A 20,975-nucleotide genomic window follows, 5' to 3' on the forward strand; every position below is an offset into this window, starting at 1 on the left:
ACTGTATCGATACACCAATTTTAGTTTCTTTCATAAACCTTCGGTCTTAAAAATAAGAAAAGAAGAAACAACGCTTCTTTTATTAGCTTTTCCATTGATTTCAGAGAAAGAGAAAGCAACCCAAGGAAATCATCCCTTGCAGGCATCGAACTGTTTCATCCCCCCCAATTTCATTCGTACTCTAAGTAGTAGAGTCAATTCCTAGAAACCATTCTCACCTTTTAGTAATCAAATTTCCACCCTCTTTGTATCTTTCACGAAGAATACACTGTGTAACGACACTGTTTTCTATCTTCACCGTACAACAAACCCCCATTGAACCATTTAAATATTTAAAGAGAAAAAATGAAAATTTTATTCAAGTCAAACGAAGGATAGACTATTTTTTGTATTCACCGTGCAACGAAAGAGAATTGAATGCCTAGATACGTTGTTCGCGCGTATGCGCAAAAGGGTGGAGGATTTTAGTAAACAAAGAGGAGAAGAAGTTGAGGGTTGTACGGTGGGTTGAAGAATGGAAGAGGATGGAGAGCGAGCGGCGCAGATAGGAGGCCGACACGCGCGTCCCACGAACCCACAGGCGGCTTACACACGTATAAAGGCTGGCGTCGCGACGCTCTGATCGTCATATCCCGCGTAGACGTCGAACTTCGCGACGCTCGGCGTTCACATTCAAGCCTCAAGCTCCTTCGGCTACGCGTCACGTGAGAGAAAGAGAAGAGCACGAGCGGTTTAATCGACTCCCAGAGGAGCCAGTTCACGAGTCCCGAAGCTTTTCCAGCAACAGGTGAGCTGCATCTCTTTCATCGAAAATCGAGATTATACGGGCGATTTTCATGGTCGATCGATCGAAATTGTTATCAGTGAAGTGGCGTGGATAGTCCTTGTGAAATTGTTGTTTCCCTTTTCCTCCAATGGAATTTATCATTCGTACCCGGCTGTAATATATGGAACAATCGAGGCATAAATTCAAACTTTGGCACAGTGCGTAATGTTAGTTCATTTTGGGGTATAGGAGGTAATGGTACTTATCCAAAAAATGAAAGCTCGTATCTTAAAATAATAGCTTCTAATATGTATAAGAAATTTTCAAAATCGAAAGCTTCTAAAATAAGAAATTTTTAAAATCAAAAGTTTCTAATATAAGAAATTTTCAAAATCGAAAGCTTCTAATATAAGAAATGTTCAAAATTGAAAGCTTTTAAAATAAGAAATATTCAAAATCGAAAGCTTTTGAAAAAAGAAAGATTCAAAATCGAAAGCTTCTAAAATAAGAAATATTAAGAATCGAAAACTTCTAATATAAGAAATTTTCAAAATCGAAAGCTTCTAATATAAGAAATGTTCAAAATCGAAAGCTTCTAATATAAGAAATTTTCAAAATTGAAAGCTTTTAAAATAAGAAATATTCAAAATCGAAAGCTTCTGAAATAAGAAATTTTCAAAATCGAAAGCTTTTGAAAAAAGAAAGATTCAAAATCGAAAGCTTCTAAAATAAGAAATATTCAAAATCGAAAGCTTTTAAAATAAGAAATTTTCAAAATCGAAAGCTTTTAAAATCCGAATTTTTTAAAATTGAAAGCTTTTATTCTAAGAAATTTTTAAAATCGAAAGCTTTTAAAATACATATTTCTTAAAATTGAAAGCTTTTAAAATTAGAAGCTTATAGTAATCATTATGCAGTGAGCGCCTGACATTAGGTGTCTATTCTCATCTTCAGTGATGAAAGGGTTAAACCTAGACCTACAAACATTTACCCACGTACAAAAACAAAGCCCAAGGAACTAAACATTTATTTAAAAACACGTTCACCTTTGTTTGTTCATATACAAAATATCCTCAGTGGAAAGCAAAAAACTGGAAGGTATTTTCTTGCACGTTTTTAAAAAAATTTTCTACAAACAGTTTTTATACAATTGATAAGGTTTCAGAGTTATTGCAAATTTATTTTTTTCTTCTAAGTTCAGATGATCAAGTTACTTGGATTTTTGTGACAGTAATATTTTTCAACTATCCAGTAGAATACTATGAAAACATTCACATAATTAATATTTTTGATTGTATAAAATTTATAGTGATAGTCATTAATGACCACCATAAGAAAAAAATAATATTAATATTGTTCAAAACTATTCAGTAGAACTGAGTGAAAATAGAAATTAAACTAATTACTCTAACTGTGTTAGATATTAACAGGTAATTAATTTTTTTGATTTTATGAAATTTGTCATCGATGACCACCATAGTAAAAAAATAATATTAATACCGTTCAAAATTATTTTCCAAGTGAGTATATTAAAAAATATCTTCTATTCCACAATGTTTAAATAATCGCAGAATTCCTTTGGCATCTTTCCACGAATTCAGGTAGAATATCTTTTGACTTGCATAGCAATGTGAATACGAAACATTATGCTCCTCCAATTCCAACTTTTCCATCCATTTAGGTTTTCCTTTGTAAAACACTTCAACTATCCGTCGGAAGGTGTTCAAAGAGTGGAATAATGAGAAAAGGAATAACGAAGCCAATGAATCGTCGTGGAAAATGAGACGAATGTCCATTATTACGATTAAATGCACCCAACTTTCGAAAGGTTAAAGCAAATTAGCATTTAATAATGCTTTTTTCGCTTCTTTCGCTATTGTAGGCGGAAGCCATTCAATTATAAGAATTTAAAATGAGAATATTCAGTGTCAAAATAAATAAATAGAACATCGTTTGGAGAAAATGGAAAATCCAAACGATTGAATATTTCTTTTTTTTTTTTTTTTTTGTTAGTCGAACCTTGATATAATAACTCGAACCAAATATCACTGCACCTCTGTAATATAACAATTTTTTTCTGGAATTGTTTTTTAAATTAAATTTTGCTCACATTTTTTAGTAGGAGAGAATTTTATCGAACAGTTCGACAAATTGAATTTTTTACAGAACTTCACATGATAAAATTTTATAATTTTAATTCTGATTTAATTCTGGAGTCTCATAATTATTTTAAACAAATTATTAGGCCTTTCTTAAAATAAATTTTACAATTTTTTATCACAAGACGACAGCAATATCGTCAGCTGGACCTAAATAAAATTTTGATTTGGAGGGAAGAGAATAATCAAAAGAATTCTAGAATATTTTAAAAAATTCATGAATATTGCATTACAGATGAAATTTTCTTCCATTTTCGACAGAAAATTCAACGCCATCCTTGAATCGAAATCGAATTCCAGCCGGAATAAATTCCGGGGAGTATTTAGAAACTTCTCGTTTTTCAAAAGAAGACCATTACTCCATTGCCGTCAAACTATTCTCTAATTTTATCATAATTCAAAAGCCAAGCAGAAAATTAATCAAAGTTTCGAACAAAGTATATCAGATCGCAATTGGAGATTCCTATAATAAAACTTCTCCACCGATGATAATTTTTTATCATTTCAAGACAAATGAAATCGTATTTCCTGAGTTTTTGAATTATAAAAATTGCGCGAAGTGCAACCGTATATTTAATTCCTGAAAATGTTACCGAATCGTTGAGAAAAATATTTGCCAGACGTCTGCTGAAACACGAGCCCATGCGTTCGTTTTTAATTATCTAAATAATTCCACGTGTCGCATGTAGGTAGGGTTTATTGATTTCTTTCGTTTTTTTTATTTCTTTTTTTTCGTATGACGTTGAATTCCTGTCGAAATAATTATCTATGATGGTCTAAAATGAAAACGTAATAATAAGAGGAATTATTGGCTTTGTTGTCACAGGATATCAGCGTTAAATAACTCGAGATCAATTTACTCTGATATGTTTGTATAACAACAATATCATTTTACAATAACGAATCGAATTAAAATTGGAATGTTAAGGGAATAACAGGTAGGATGATTTGAAACATTGTTAACGTAAAACCTACGGATCGCAATATTTATAACACGATTCTTTTATTAACTTTCAATTTTGCGAAATTAAATGCAGCTTTTTTGAATTAAATTTTTTTATCAAAATATAAGGGGGAAAAAATTTTTTCATGTACTACCGGAAGTTTTCGTTGAACCGTGAAACTCAAGAATTAATTAGCAATATTTCATTGAACCGAGGGAAAGATTTTTAATTATTTCGCGTAGACAAGAAAACTTTCGATTTCCCTCTCGGTAATATATAGCAAAGATCCAACGTCATATTTACGACCGCTGTCGCAAGAGAATTGATATCAGAACTTCCGTTTCATCGAAGTTCCCGAGCGAACAAGTCGTCAGCTGCGATCCCCATCCTGCCAGTGGTTTCTTCAACAAGCTTCCTCGCAAACGACAGACGAGCAAGCAAGTAATTGAAAGCTCGTCCAGTAGGCAGGAAAAGTTCGTAGATTGATATTTTGTTTCATTTATTCATTTACCTTCAGTGAAACGACTTCCGCGTAGAGAATTTCTTAAGTACAGAAAATACTTAAATACAAATACATACATTTCTTAAATTATCATGCAACTAATAAAAATTGTATGTAGATGATTTTCTGGGATTTAAACGAAAATAACTTTGTTTTATAATAAAATAAAATATTAAATCGAGGGTAACGTATTTTTGATCCTTTCTTAACTCTCGAACGGCGGACCATGGAGAGAGCCACAATTCTAATTCAATTCTATACCTCATTATTTTGATTATCTAAATTTTATACTGCTCCAATATATGAATTTTCTTTTATTTAAATTTAATTTAAGTATCCACGTAAAGGATAATTAAAATTATTCTGTATCCTTGAACGAAATTGAAGAAATACAAATATTATGATTTTTTTAAATTGATTCTTCTGAAACTAAAAATTTACCATTAAGCATCAACGAAAGTATAATTCAATGTATGATAACCCTACAGAGAGGAATATTTAGGATACTGGAATAGAAAAAAGACAATTGGAAGATATCGAAGAGATATTATACGACGCGTTTGAAATCGTAGCGAAATAACCAGTTCCTGTCGGATGATCAGGATGCAACGGTGTCGGGGAACAAAATCCCCGAAGAGAAGTGTGACGTGAAACCCGAAGATTCATAAATTATCACGATATAAATTCTCTGTGACACGTGGAAAATTTAAAGATTGTAAAACTGCGAGCGTTCGTCGCTTTCGATAACTTGACACAAAACCTTCCAGTAGTGTGGGTAAACGAAAAAGGGAACAGAAAAAGGTCAACATCGCTGTTGAATAATTTCTGAACAATTAATCATTATCGAAGAAATATTTTTCATTTATAAATATTACGGTGTAAATTCTTCGTGAAACGTGGAAAATTTGAAGATTAATTGAAATTAAAAATTCACAGTAGTACGAGTCAATATTAAAACCAACGTGTCATCATCATTATCGAGGAAATATTTTTCATTTATAAACATTACGGTGTAAATTCTTCGTGAAACGTGGAAAATTTGAAGATTGATTGAAATTAAAAATTCGCAGTAGTACGAGTCAATATTAAAACCAACGTGTCATTATCATTATCGAGGAAATATTTTTTATTTACAAACATTACGGTATAAATTCTTCGTGAAACGTGGAAAATTTTAAGATTTGTTGAAATTAAAAATTTGCAGTAGTACGAGTCAATATTAAAACCAACGTGTTATTATCATTATCGAAGAAATATTTTTTATTTACAAATATTACGGTATAAATTCTTCATAAAACGTGGAAAATTTTAAGATTTGTTGAAATTAAAAATTCACAGTAGTACGAGTCAATATTAAAATCTACGTGTTCCTAATTCTTAATAATCAATTGTTACCTTGAGCTGTACTACTTAGGTCTGTTTCAACTGTGCCGTATCAGCCCATTATGCATCGCGCTGAAACACATACCAGCTAACCCTCGAGAAAGCAAATAATCATCCTGGATCAAGGTGGATCATTAAAGCGCCAGCTACGTTCGCTGATTAGCCCACTTTCGTCTTTCATTCGCGCGACAGAATGCACGGTCTCCGAGCAATAGCGCGCGAGTTCAGGCTTATAAGCTACGAAAAAGGTCCAGTAATAACGTGGCTCTAATAACTTCCCCTGATCCCAGTGTTTCCCTCTTTTTTTTCCCCTGCACCTACGCTTCGTCGCGTTATCAGTCCTTCGACCGAAACTACTCGAGCACACGCGTCGTAGCTAGTTATTTGCTCATCTTCCCCGTTCAATTTGTTGTACACACACGAGTCGAATTACCAGGCGATTTATCACTATCGAGTATCTTATGTACTGTAATACTTTGAAGAAAGAGAGCTTTGATATGTTCTTAGCGTCATTAGCAATATTATCAATACTCGTATTAAATAGCGAAGCGTTGGATCTTCCTTCGGTCGAACGTGATTTCATGACATAAAAGTATCGCGAAACGGCACTTACGGTATATCAATTTGAAGCTTAGAGTCTGAAGAATAAGACGGCATATGTGTTTCATGAATATTCAAAACACAAAATGAGTAGATTCAAGTTAGAGCGAACCATAACTAATTTCGAAACATGGAAAATCTGGGAGATGACGTAAGAATTCAATTTCTTGACATAAAAGAATTACAAAATGCCACTTATATGGTACCAATTTGAAGCTTAGAGTCTGAAGAAAAAGATGGCATATGTGTTTCATGAATATTCAAAACACAAAGTGAATAGATTCAAGTTAGAGCGAACCATAACTAATTTCGAAACATGGAAAATCTGGGAGATGACGTAAGAATTCAATTTCTTGACATAAAAGAATTACAAAATGCCACTTATATGGTACCAATTTAAAGCTTGAAGTTTCAGGAAAATGACTGTATAAACGTTTCCGGTTAATATTCTTACGATTAGTACAAAATGGCCGATCGATAGGTGCAGCAAACAATACCGGATTTGCTGTCGAGTCCACGAAATCAAATCGTACAATCGAATTCAGTGATCGAGTTAATCGATTTGTTCTCCTAATATACCGCAAAGAAAAGGGTGACTCACCGGGGTGGTCGGAATCTCTCTTGAAAGGGTTGAGACGCGTAGACGCTGTTGTTGCGATTACGATCGATTTTATCGGAGTACTGTGAACAGGTATCCGAACTCCGTCGTCCGGAAACGAGATTAACGTCACTTCTCGATGTTCCTCGCCCAAGGGAGAAGTGAAACGTGCCCCGTGGCGTGAAATTAAACCTCGTTAGGGATCGCATCCCTAGCTGTTTCCACGCTCTTTGCGACACTCCCGATGGATAATTTCATTCATTAAAAATCCATTTTCCGCCACGACTTACCGCTAACTTTATTCATGGAAAATTAAAATAGGAACGAAGATAATTATTTAAGAATTAAGACAAAGAATCTCTCTGAATGACCATCGAAAATATACTCGCGAAAGTCCATTTCGAGCGGAAGAGGAGGACGTGCGACAACTCTCCAGCCAACTTGTCCATTTCCTATCATCGACCACGTTCAATCTCATTAAGGATGAGAAGAGAAAGAAGAAGAAGGGTAACGCGTGGGCGTCGGTCAACAAGGGTGACACACAGAGGAGACAGCTTAAAATTTCATTAACGAATCGTCGAAGGGATAGCCGAGGGCTGCGTTAATCTCATTTCCGTCCAAGGAGTGGATCATAGAAACAGACGTCCCATCGCGAACGGAAAATCGATCGTACACCCTTTTTCTATCTCGAGGATCGCTCTCGACACCCTCGTGGCTGGGATTTAAATCGACCGAAAGGACAGACCGTCACGAAACCACGAATTTTATCCCGGCTCCGCAAACACGTCTCGGTAATCCGGAAATGGTGAACCGAACATTCTGGATAAGATCGAGGAATCTCGGAAAGGGTCGCGATAAAAGATTCTTTATACGAAGGGTAAACCGACGAACGGAATGTTTGATGCGGGACGAAGAATCGAGAATAATTTCTTAACCTTTGAGATAAGAAATGGAAGAAGAATAATGTTTTTAGCAGCTTTTGAAAGGAACCACAGGAAATAAGAAATTAGATTGAAATTGTGGCTCTCTCCATGGTCCGCCGTACGATTGTTAAAGGCGGTCCCTAATTTTTCATTTTCTTAGACCTGATTTATAATTCAATACTTAATTTTAGATACTGAAGCTTCAATAAGGCGTATCTCTATAAAAAGCGGAAAATACCGTCGGCTTAGAACTCAAGAATAATTTTCAAAAGTTCGTAACAGTTTCCAAGGATTAAAGAACTTCCGCGTTAAAGGAGCAATCTGTTTTTCACGGAAGATTACCGCACCCTATGCGAAAAAGCTCTTTCCAAGGCATTTAACGTTCAACAAGTTTCCGCAGGAAAATCAAATAGCATTAAACGCGATGCGATTTAACTAGGGATTTTTAAAAAAACACAAAATATTGTGAATTATTGCATTTTAATGAATTGGGAAGGGTTATTTCATGCCAAATCGATCACTTTTTGACGTCACCATCGGTGATTTTGTTCTGTTATCGGTTTCGAATTTGTTTCAAAATTATAGGACTTCGAAATTTGCAATTTTTGCTCATTTTGACGAAAACGGGATTCACTTACGAATTTTTATCTCCGAAACTATTTGTCCGATTGACCTACATCTTTTTTTGTTTTATTCAAAAAGGATTGGACTATTATAAAATAATTTTTTAACCTCGATAATTAACTTTATAATGTCGAAAAATGGGCAAAACTTGCAAACTTCGAAGGCCTGTAATTTTTAAACAAATTTGAAACCGGCAAAATGATAACTTCACCCCCTAGTTTCAAATGGGCTACAATATATTTCATTTAGAACAAAATCCCCGATGCTGACGTCAAAAAGTGATCGAGGAATGACCCTATAATTATTTTTAACAGTGGAAATGTTGAATTATAAAAGAAAATCTAGTAACACATATAGAATTCGTAATGATTGATGTCCCCTAAACACGTGAGATGATCTGTGAAAAGCTTTTCAGCAGTTTTCGTATCGCTGATCGATTCTTTTCAAAGTTTTCGGTCCGATGACCCGAAATTCAACGGAGAATCAAAAAAAATCGTACGATAAGCTTGACGTTATTCGAACGAAGCGAGCATGTTGTAAAGGGGATTCGCAATTTTATAAAATGTATCGGTCTCGAGAAGCATCGCGACAACGAGAAGGAACAGGCTCGAAGGAACTTAAATTCACTTTGGCGGATTAACGCCGGTAAATGAAGTTATTGCGAATTGATATTGCGCTGGAAATAAAAATACGAACGACCGGGGTGTAATTAAAAAAGTAAATTACAAAGAGGAGACACCTGTTGCGACGAAAGATTTCATTCTCCCAAAGGAACTTTTCTTTTCTCAATCGAAGGTGCCTTCTCGACTTTGATGATTCCAATTTATTTATTTATTTCTGTGTTAAAGTATACCATCGACTTTATATTTGAGGATGTCAGACTTTGATGACTTATATTTTTTAAACAAATTCGAAATTGATAAAATAATCACTTAAACTACCCCTAATTTTACATAAATTATATTAAAATTCAATTTCATCGAAAATCCATTCGATCAGTTACAAGAAAATTGATTTGTAACATACTGTAATATTATATAATTTCTGTTATTTAACCCTGGGTCAACCGAGACCCAAATTCATATAATATATACAAGAATATTAGTATAATTTTTTAATGAAAGAGTTTCATATATTGGAAGAAAAATTCTGAAAGAAACTACAGGAAACACAAAATTGCATTAAAATTGGGACTCTCTCCATGGTCCGCCGTCCGAGGATTAAAGGTAATTTCTAATAACCGAATTAACGGAGCATTAAAAATTGATATTCAAACAGGAAACGTCGATCAACGCTAACCACAATCAAATTCGATCTCTACTAATCTGATAATCGTGCCACTAAATGTCCCGGTGTGTCCAGAAACTCGAAACCGCGATTCTAGTTAGACGAACGTTTAATATTTCACGCGAAAATCCATTGAATCACTAGTCTTCCCTGCTCCCGATCAATTTCAATCCTATGGAATATTAACAAACGTTGCAATCAAATCCATTTGACGCTAAAATCAAAGGTCAATGAGCTATTGATTAATTCCGATATGGCTTCAAAATTTCTCACGCGTTTATTATTCGAAGGCAGGGGATACGACGGAAAATATAAATCGTGCAGTTAAGCCAGTAACTGGGACCTTTAGCAGCACCGTTTACCCAAGCATTTCATTTCTTCCGAGGTAGCTGAGAAATTAAATCGGCCCCGGGATTTAAAGTGGCAATTTCGTGGAGGAAAAGGCCGCCACGGGTAAACTAGGATACATGTTCGCAGGTCTCATCTCGTTCAGTTTGTCGGATTTACGATCAGGTCGGTCCGAGCTTTTAAAACTTTCCAACGATTTACTGCCATTTAATCGTTCAACGAAGCTGCATATTCCTATTAACTATGATTTAACGATCACGAAATATATCAACATAAGAAAGTTTAATAACTGAGAACTCCTGTCTTCCATCGGAATCAAAATTTTTTAAACAAAACGAATCAGGGAATTTTTATGATTCTATATTTAATTGATTTAAAGAAATCGATTCGATAGATTAATATCACGGGGAAGCAATTTTCTCGCCAACTTTCAAACTTAATTCAAAATAGAAATAGATTGTCAGCATTCTATTCTTCATTGAATTAAATTATCATTAATACTCGTTAATTAAATTATTGTAATGAATTTATTCACGAATCTTACGAAAATTTATAGAACTGGTAGATCAATAATAGTTTCCTTTTCAGAGTTGAGAGGTAAGAACGAGAATGATGACAAGAACAAGCATACTAACATCGAGCGTAGCTGTTCTATACGTGGTTGGGATATCTGTTGCGGCAATGGAAGAAACACCCTCTTCCTCGACGAACTTTCATCACTACAACACGATGCTGAATTCAGTAGGTTTTGACGATCCAGTTCCAGACAAAAGAGCATACACTTACGTTTCCGAGGACAAAAGGCTACCGGTTTACAACTTCGGTATTGGAAAGCGTTGGGTCGATAACGGCGACGATAAAGTAAGCAAGAAATGCCAATATCTATTTAAGATAAATAGATCAAAATTTCCAAAGATTCAATTCCTTTCGATATTAACACACAATAGAAATTCGTATTGATTTTAGAAGATTTTCTAAAATTTGCAATCTCAAAAATTAAACCTCCTAAGGTTAAAAAATCCAGATGAAAAAATTTTGAAAAATTAAACCTTCTTAGCTTAAAAAATCCAAGTGAAAAAAATTTCAAAAATTTAATCTCTTAAACCTAAAAAGTCCAAATGAAAAAATCTAAAAAATTTAACCTCCTAAGCCTAAAAATTCAGATGAAAAAATATCTCAAAAATGAAATCTCCTCAGTTTAAAAAATCCAAGTGAAACAAATTTCAAAAATTAAACTTCTTCAGTCTAAAAAATTCAAGTGCAAAAAATCTAAAAAATTTAACCTTCTAAGCCTAAAAATTCAGATGAAAAAATATCTCAAAAATTAAACCCCCTCAGCTTAAAAAGTCCAAGTGAAAAAAATTTCAAAAATTAAACCTCGTCAGCTTAAAAAATCCAGATGAAAACAAAAATTTATCAAAACCTTGAAAAAATTATTCCAATGTTCCAGAGAGGACTACCGTATTCCTTCGGCTTGGGTAAACGACTGAAGCAATACAGTTTCGGTCTGGGAAAGCGAAACGACAACACCGATTATCCAATCAGGCTAAACCTTGATTATCTCCCCATGGATAGTCTCGTCTTGGAATCGCAAGAAAACTCGAATGATTTTCTCGAAGAAAAACGAGGAAGACAACCGTACAGCTTTGGACTGGGCAAAAGAGGCATGCACTTCGCATCCGGACAATCGGTGACCACTGGAAAAAGACCAAACGATCCCTTTAGCCAGAGATATCACTTTGGTCTTGGCAAAAGAATGTCTGAGGACGATGAGGATTTGCTACAATAGGACCTCCTGGTCCGGAACTACGTCGCTCGATCAGTCGAACGATACTCGATCATGTAAACGCGTCAAAAAAGTAGCTCCACCTCGATGTCGCACAGTTTTATTGTCAGACAAAAGTATATCGATAACGACAACAATAAAGAACAAGTTTTGAAGTTTCAACGTCTCCTTCCCGAATTCTTCTTCATTCTATTCTAGTTTATTTTCATTTTATTACTCTTTCTCTGGTAGAAATTCAAATCTTAGAACTGGGTACCTTGAAATTAGAATTTCAGCTGATTTTCCCTTGGATCGTGGAAGGTTTCGATTTACTTCTTAAATTTTCTTCATTTTTTCGAAATTTTTTTCCAATTAAGTAGATCTACTTTTCACAAAAATTTCGAATTTTTGTAATTGTAATTATGGAATAATTATGGGTATCTCGAAATTAAATTTTGACATGGAAGGTGATGGTTTTTGAAAACACTGTTGAATATTAAAAAAACATTGATTATTTTTATCTAAAATTTGGAAACATTTTTAGAAAATTTAGTAGATCTACTTTTCACAAAGGTTTTCTATGTTTCTAGTCATAATTACGAAGTTGGATATCTTGAAATTAGATTTTTAATAATCTTTTCTTTCTTTTAATTATTAAAATGATAATTGCGTATGTGATGATAATAATAATGAAAGGATGTTATCTTTATGCTTTTATCTTTATGCTTAGTTACTTATAGAGCTACAATAAGCTTCTATTGTATATTTTTACTAAAATGAATTAAAAGTGTTAAAACAGAGTGTCTCGGTTGTATCTTCTTCATTTAATATAAATAAACAATTTGAATTCATACAAAACTTGTAAGACCCTCTTTCATCGTTCAATTTTTGTTTCCATATCTATCAAATAAATATTCTTCAAAATAGAAAGAGAATAACATTGAAGATTCATTTTTTCAAGCCCTAAAAATCCAACATTTTCGATATAATTAAAAATTAAAGGAATCAATTTTTTCGACGTCATTAATATCAGAAATCATTGAAACTGAAGAGCAGTATGATAAATAATGAGTCTGCGACGTATCATGATGAATCTGACACGCCCCCCTTTTAATTCTGATTATTCCTCAGTTATTAGCAGTTTCTGCTCAGAGCTGTTCGTCGAAGTTGACAAAAAATCTTTTTCCAGTGTGTTTAATAAAAAATTTGAAAGAAAATTTAATAAATTAATACTTCAAGCTATAAAATTATCATAAATGGCTACGATTTCCTAAAAATCATGAAGACAAACGCGTGGTTCGAAATTCTTCTACTTTTTATATCAACAAAAGTGTCGTTCGGGATTGAAAAATATTGGCTACCAAACTTGGAATGGGAAACGGCTAGCAACTGGGTGGAGAACCGGGTACCGGAAATAGACAGTCGTGTGATCTTTCCTTTGGAAATGAGACATGCTGCGGGTCTCTCGACTTCCAAGGATCTCAGATTCTCTGGAATTGATTTATCCAGGTCTGGATCATTGGCTTTGCCTAGAAATGGAAATCTACAGGTTTGTACTTTATAATTTGAGTCAATCATTCGATACTTCAATAGGGCCGGCCCTGAGATTTAAGGGATCCGAATAAAATTTATAAAATTAACATTAAAGCTTGCACAATTAATTTAGATTTGTAGATTAGACCAAAATCGTCTTATGGGGGCCCTGGACCCGGGGGGCCCTAGGCTCAGGGCCGGCCCTGCACTTCAAACATTGTCCCTGATAGAGAAAGTAAAGGATCAATCTTTTATACTGGAAAAACATTGATTACGGTAGATTCATCTTTAAAGAAAGAATTCTAAATGGTGTTCTGCCAGCAGCATCAGTTTTTAATTTCGCGATGAGAGAAAATATCGACGCGTCACAAGGATTTTGCAAGCAATGACAAATTACTTCGAAAATTGTGTTGAAGCTTTCTCATTTCGTGCTTCCATTAGTCCGTAAAGTACAATTGACATATAAAACATAAATCAGTTTCTCTTGAAATAGAATCTAAAAATATCAAAAGATACAAATATGTATCCGTTGATGCTTCATTAACCGGGCTGATGTGTTTCAAAAATCACAAAGAATACTTCGTGAGAATTAAAAAGTTAATAACTACATGAATTTCCAAGCAATCTATTTATATTGTATTTTATTTTTTCCCGCAATTTTGGGTTTTGTTAGGTAAAGTATATACATGAATTCGCGAATCTTTTTCTTGCTCTACAATTTTTCGAATTAATTAATTTTAAACAATTTTCAAGCTTTTGAAACGGAAGTTCCAAAAGGCAAAAAATTCATTTTCGACATCTAACAAAACACTAAATTGCGGGAAAAAATAAAATACAAAAAACGCTTTTCATTTATTTTTAATCTATTCCCTGGCAACCTTTAATTTGCGATATTCTGTATGAAATCTAAATCAAAATTTGATTACTTATATTTTTTAATAAAATTTAATAAAATATCGCAACAGTTGAGGGAGAAAGAAAAATCGTCGGAAAGAACCAGCCAATGGCTGAGATCGGGACACCTGTTTTGGGCCGATCCCGAGAATTGGAACGGAAGTTCCGAAGCTGCGCCTCATCTCGAGCAAGTTCCCTGCCGTCAGGACGACATAGTTTTGCCAGAAAAGAAGAGGACTCTCAGTGTCCTTCTACCGGTAGGAAATATAGAAGTAAGATCCGTTCGAACATCCGACGAGAAACAACCCCTCGGTTGGCGGCAATGGATCGAGGTGCAGGGCGGAAGAGATTTTTACAAAAAGGCGTACATCGTCAGGTGAGTGGGAGTTTTACACTCGACGAAGGAACTTGTAAAAATCGAAGAAACTATTCAGATACGCCGAGTACAGCTGCAACACGTGTCCCTGCCAAAATGACCCGAACAACGATTACTTGGAAGAAATCTGCGCGATTCAGAGGCCGAAATGTGGATTCACGCCCTGCGAATTCCCTCTTACGGTATATTAATTGAAATTCGCGTTTTCTGACACGAAATAACGAGGGAATTCTTCAGGTGGAAGGCCACTGTTGTCGATACTGCGGCGGTAGACTGTCTTTGACGAAGGAAGCATCTCTGCCTGTGGTTCGAACAGCCGCAGAGGAAGCTTTCGAGAGTTATACGAAAAGACTTGCATGGCACGTCAGACGTACCTGGAAGGGGACAGTCGAGGTTTTGATAAAGGGAAAGACCGATTATTCCGCTATCGATATCCTCGAAGCGGTGGAAAAAATGAAAAGGATCTTGATAAGTAAATATTTTATCAAATTAGTCGCACATTTTCCAAATCGATTAATTCCAAAAACCAAAAGACTAAGGAAATTGATAAAATATATAAAGTTAAGGATCAATCCAACGCTTTGGTACTAAAATTGAAAAAATTAAATGAATGGAATTAATCACTTTGGCATGTGAATAGGTTAATTATATTTTGCTAATTTCGTCGTCTTAAAATCTTTGAATTTGAAATAATATTTCATTTCTTCCTTTCGAACAGCTATGAATATTGAAGTATCGAGCACCGAAACCGCAGGTGCAGCTCTGCAAGATAATCGATTGGCAGTTGCACTTGTTCCTCTCCTTGGAACGCCGTTTATCATCCTTCTTATCATCTTCTTCGTTTTCCTGTACTTCGGCTATTCGTACAGGCAGTAAGTACAATCACAGATATGATTTATATAAGAAATAAGACAACAGTAATTCATTGAAACAAATAAATTCAAAAAGAAGAGAGAAATTAAATCGCGAGATTAGTATTAAACTCGTAAAATATCGAGCTTAATACTTCATGGTATCATACCATTCAAAAAAGAAATTGTAAAAGATACAGAAAAATCAAATTAGCAAGCATAGTGACATTAAAATGACTCTCCATCTAAAGATGGAGAGTCATTGATAGTTCCCCTCTTCTATGACAAATTTTGCCGGGGCTCTTCAGCGTGTAGCCTCTTCTTTCTTCGGCAATAGCCTCCAAAAAATCACTCGCGAAAATTGTACTTGCTTCGTAAGAAGAAGCAAGCACAACTTAAGTTTCATTTCACTTCACTGCACTTTGATACTTCATTTTTGCAATCGGGTCTAATACCACGACTGCGACTTACGAACTAAGGCTTGGCCTTAAGAAAAATCAAGAGATGTTTAATTAATTAATTAATTTGCATTCTCATTTTTTCTCTCGATTTTTTGTTTTCCAACCCCAGATACAAGCTTCTCACGTATTGGAGGAGAATACGAAGAGAAACATGAAAGCTTGCTCTGGCCCTGCCTGCTTATAAACTAAATTCATTCACACCAGAAGTAAACTACCTGCCTGCCTATTGCTATATTTAAAAAGGGCAAAAAACATTCTCACAAAAATTCACTCCACGATTCTCATATGTACCACCCGGGTACAAAAATGCCTATACCTAGAGAGAACGTCCCGGGACGCCTCCGACACCCGAGTTCAATTCAACATTCACACTCTAAAAATCATACCTTTTTGCTGAAATCGACTGACAATTAATAGTGAACATTGTACCAAAATTAATATATTTTATTTTCATATTCTATTAAATATCTAATGTAATATGTATGAGTTGTAATAATTTTTCAACTTATTCTCGATGAGTATTTTCTAATTGTATGGTAATATTATAGTAAATTAATGTTGTTAATAAACGATACAAATCCCACGTCCTAACCACACACACACATGTGGAATTTATATCGTGTATAGTTCATTATGTTTGTCAGTCGCCAAAATATATTATATTTAATATTAAACCTTGTCCACCGCCCTCCACCCACGCGAGTACATCTAAATACCCGAATGAGCTTTGGGCATAAAAATGAACAAGGCCAATGGTAATTTCCACCTACCAGTTTTCTTCATGTGTGCTGAAATGCCTAAGCTAAAACGTATGATCAGTAAAAACTAATACATTGGTATTTTAATTTTATTAAAAAAAAAGAAAATCATTCAAATAATATGAATAAAATTGAAGAACGTTACAATATCAAGAGAGATTTCAATATCAAAATAAATAATCTAATTAATCAAAGATATTCATAATTATTACTTTGACATCGAAATCTGCTCGTCGCGAAATAATTTCTTGTACATATAGAAAAAAGAAATGTATTCTGAAATCGGAGGGTCATCCGACTTCTCTACATTTTTAAATTCGAAATATGTGTATATAAATATGTACAAGAAAACCCTAGCCTGAGCTAAGAAATAAAACACAGAAAAACAATTTGCACGATTATCATTGTATAAAATGTATACAATGATATTCGTGAGTCACTATGCTCGCTCAAAAGATAAACATTACAACCGATCCCCGTGTCGATTCGGACCATTCGTCCTACGCCATGATGGGGACCGGAGGAACTATAAAACATGCGACTCACCGATCGTTGACTTGTACCCCTGTACTCGTAAAGCATCTTTGGAATTGACCCACGACTGACCCACGACTGACCCATGATTGATGAGGTGTTCTCGTACAACCCAGATTAGTCACTTTGTCCCTTAGTTTGCCAAAGAAATGATACCCTCACTGGCCAAAGCTCCGTTCTGAAACCGAAAGTACTAAACGGTTGAAATATTTGTCATATATTCGAATTTCGAATAATCTATATTGTTTCCCAATATATTACAATTAACATATTTAAATTTATTCATTCAAACGTCCAACGAGCAAGCATTTGCAACTTTATGAATAATTAGTAGTTTCCTAACCTAACCCAATTCTAATGCGCAAGTAAACTTTTAAACACGCAAGAATGACGACGCTATAACGCGCAGTAATACATTTGCGAATGCATGCCAAGATACTACAAAACACAGTAGAATAATTACCAAAATATGCCAAATCGTGTAGATAATCACATCATAAAACACATTAACACGACTAATTAAGGAGTCTCGAAAGATGTCACAAGGGCAAGAAGGATACTACACACACATCGACTAGTCCCCTAGTTATACGAGCCCAATTAGCACGTGACCACTTCGACCAATCATACGTCACGATCGGAAGTATATGTAAGCTGAGGTGGGGCGCGACCAATCACAGATTGCGTTATTCTCCCGAGACTTCTTGTCAGCTAAAAACAATGCTATGTATAATAGAGAACCACACCGATAACGTGTTAATAGACCCTCATAAATGTGCGTAATTATACATAATATACGTAATTATGTATAATATAACACTCAGATGAACACATGCTCCATTAATTTAATCGTTAACTCGTACCAATATAGATTGACAGGTAGATGTAACCCCCTTAACGGTCGCGGGAAGACTGTGTTTGACTGTGTTCTAGGTTAAACGGTTGACAACAAAATACCGTGATGCTCAATAAACTATTTTGTTTAGTATTATTCCTGCCGCCGAGCTACCTTGATTCAAATTTTAGTTTATTCTACTTATATTTATTTAATCACAATATTTAATTTTATAACTATTTATTAACTGAAATTTTATTAGATCTATTAAAATTGATTAGTTTTGCAACTTCTATGTGTAGTTATATTACAAAGTTTCTTCTAATTATTATACTTTTGTATAATTACCTTCATCAGTAGAAATAATTTATGAAAAATCGAGGATTTGAGAACGTGAAACGACGAGTAACATTTAAAGCCAACAATTTAACGAGAAATAGGTATGGTATCTCGAGGAGGTTATATTTCGGTGAAATATTCACTGGAAAAGTGGTGATCAACTTTTCCATAAGATAGTTATGTTTGACCCTTATATCCCGCCAACACTGTTGAAAGAGTATAGGTCACACGAAAAAAAGAGATAGAAAAAAACATAAAAGAGCGGACGATGGAAAAAGTAATTACACGGATATGAAACACGAGACACGGTATGCAAGTGCCTCCACTTCCCCTCCTGTTGCATCCTTCAGACCGGAAGTCTGCGAAATTAACTTCCCTGCTGGATATTTCTCCGCTAGAGTGGGTGAAATTTGTTTGTTTCAAGTCTTTCAGGGTTCAATTTTCTCGAAGATACAAAAATCTTGTTGAAATTTTTATTTTTCATCGAAAATAAATATCCGTATTATTTTTGTCACAAATTACAATTCGAATTTCGAATCTTAATGAAATCAACAGAAAAGGTGGCTGTTTCGAATTTAACCAGCTGAATTGTGTTTGCGTGGAGCAAACCGGACATGTGCAAATTCAAAAGTTCCGTTTCCGGTTGTTTGCCTCCTAGTGAGGTCGCTACAAATGGAGTTGGTAAAGGTACAAAGGTGAAACGGATATCGAGAGATTTACCTACTCAACAAAAGTAAAAAAGAAAAAAAGAGTGAAAATGAAGGGAGGAAATAAATTAGAAAAATCTTGTAAATTGTAAAATCAGAAAGTAGCAGAGAAGTATACGTAAATAGAAACAGACGTAGGAATAATGAAGGGGAGATCATAAGCAGAGTCCGAGAATGTTTCAATTTACGAAATAGCGGTGGCAACAACCTAGTAGCCGACGAACTCGCTCCCATTTACTATTTACCATTTTACACTCGGCAATTTCTTCGTCGCCGTGTTTTGCAGCGACCCTTTTGCCAGAAACTCGCCTCATTTAATTAGCTCAACCTCCCAAATTGACTCGAACATCTTATTTCAGGAATGCCATAATTTTTGGCACTTTGCAATGGAAAATTAATGGAAATATATAATAGCTTCGTAGAATATAATACTTTTCAAAGTTATTTAATTAAATATTATGGTGCATCAAAATAATATAAAGTATTTTATTTGCAATTTTCTTCGCCCAGGGCCGGCTCTGAGATTTCGGGGGTCCGAGGCGAGCTCTAAGAAAGTACCTCAAATAAAATTTATAAAAGACGCAAAATCGTCTTATGGGGGGCCTGGACCTTGGGGGCCCTAGGCGGCCGCCTAGTCTCCCTAGGCCCAGGGCCGGTTCTGTCTTCGCCCCCTGGATATCCCATGGTTTATAACATAAATTTTTGCCTTCCATTATTCAAGCTCTGATAATTTTAATTTAAAAAAAGAATCATCATCGCTTCATGAATTTTTCTCTGATAAATTACAACAAAAAATTATGTTTTCCAGCATGCTATCCGGCTGCACAGATATATTCTCGTCCATCAGGGACGGTGTACGAGTGGACAAATCTCAACCCAGCAAACCATTTGGTTTCGCTCGTTTCGAAAATGTTCCAGAGGGCAGCGTTCAAATAGCCAACGTAGAAAACGTCGAGCAACCTGTTAAAATCGAGGAGAACGAGGAGGAGGACTCGGGTGGAAGATTCGAAAATCCTTTGTACAGATCCAAGAGGAGAAGAAAAGAGGAAAGTGAGGTGCTAAATATGGAGGCTCCTTTGAGATTGGCTACGCTTAGAGATAAAGTGGAGGAGATCGAAGAAGCAGAAATTGATATCGACGAATGAAACAACAATTCCAGAGTATATTTAACATTTTATTGAATATGCAATAAAGAGTTTTCATTCACTTATGGAAGTAACTGCAAAATTTAATTTCAATTCACGAAGCACATATTAGAAGCGTTAAGGGTTGGAGGATAAATCGGATAGAAGAGACTTTCCAGCCCATGGAATAGCGCGGAACTTACTGAGAGAAAGAGCCAGGGGTACTAGAAGAAGGGATTGTACTGCCAGCACTCCCACCCTCAGATGCGCAACCCCTATACCAGAACCTCCAGTGCGCAACAACGCTCCAATTGGATGATTACCATTCAACGAAATTTGAAATTTCTAATGAGAAATATCAATAAACTTATTCTCGAGTTAAATAAAACAGGTGTTTTAACACTAGATTGCTGGAACAAGTCAATTTGATTCATTTACGATTTTATTGCTATATTAAATAATTTTTTAAAAACATATGTTGGTTTTTAATAGAATTATGAAATGTATTCAAATACTAATTCCTTCCCCTCCCCACTCCTTGTTCCAAAAATCCATTTGTGCTATACCTGTTTTGACGGATGCGAGTCCGGCAATCCAGTGTTAAAGAGTAGTTAGGATGTGTAAGAAGATGGTCCTTGAGTTACTATAATAACATACCTCCATG

The 20,975-nt window shown here is 35.0% G+C and overlaps 2 protein-coding genes across 3 annotated transcripts; both read left to right on the forward strand.

The window, feature by feature from the left end:
• The first annotated feature begins 511 nt into the window (after nucleotides 1–511).
• Apime-ASTA (allatostatin A) lies at nucleotides 512–12,503 on the forward strand. The gene is made up of 3 exons (XM_034332050.2): nucleotides 512–787; nucleotides 10,723–10,995; nucleotides 11,585–12,503. The coding sequence occupies exons 2-3, from the start codon at nucleotides 10,744–10,746 to the stop codon at nucleotides 11,921–11,923; spliced, it is 591 nt and encodes a 196-aa protein (XP_034187941.1). The 5' UTR covers nucleotides 512–787; nucleotides 10,723–10,743; the 3' UTR covers nucleotides 11,924–12,503.
• A 528-nt stretch (nucleotides 12,504–13,031) lies between these two features.
• LOC117607949 (uncharacterized) lies at nucleotides 13,032–20,750 on the forward strand. 2 transcript variants are annotated; one of them, XM_034332260.2, is made up of 7 exons: nucleotides 13,032–13,448; nucleotides 14,398–14,702; nucleotides 14,761–14,884; nucleotides 14,940–15,174; nucleotides 15,421–15,574; nucleotides 19,996–20,347; nucleotides 20,435–20,750. In XM_034332260.2, the coding sequence occupies exons 1-6, from the start codon at nucleotides 13,179–13,181 to the stop codon at nucleotides 20,330–20,332; spliced, it is 1,425 nt and encodes a 474-aa protein (XP_034188151.2). In that variant the 5' UTR covers nucleotides 13,032–13,178; the 3' UTR covers nucleotides 20,333–20,347; nucleotides 20,435–20,750. The 2 variants fall into 2 exon arrangements, with proteins under 2 accessions (XP_034188151.2, XP_034188150.2); XM_034332259.2 differs by having other exon boundaries at nucleotides 19,996–20,750.
• Nucleotides 20,751–20,975: the final 225 nt, after the last annotated feature.

This window comes from Osmia lignaria, chromosome 5 (genome assembly GCF_051020975.1).
Source record: "Osmia lignaria lignaria isolate PbOS001 chromosome 5, iyOsmLign1, whole genome shotgun sequence".
NCBI lineage: Eukaryota > Metazoa > Arthropoda > Insecta > Hymenoptera > Megachilidae > Osmia > Osmia lignaria.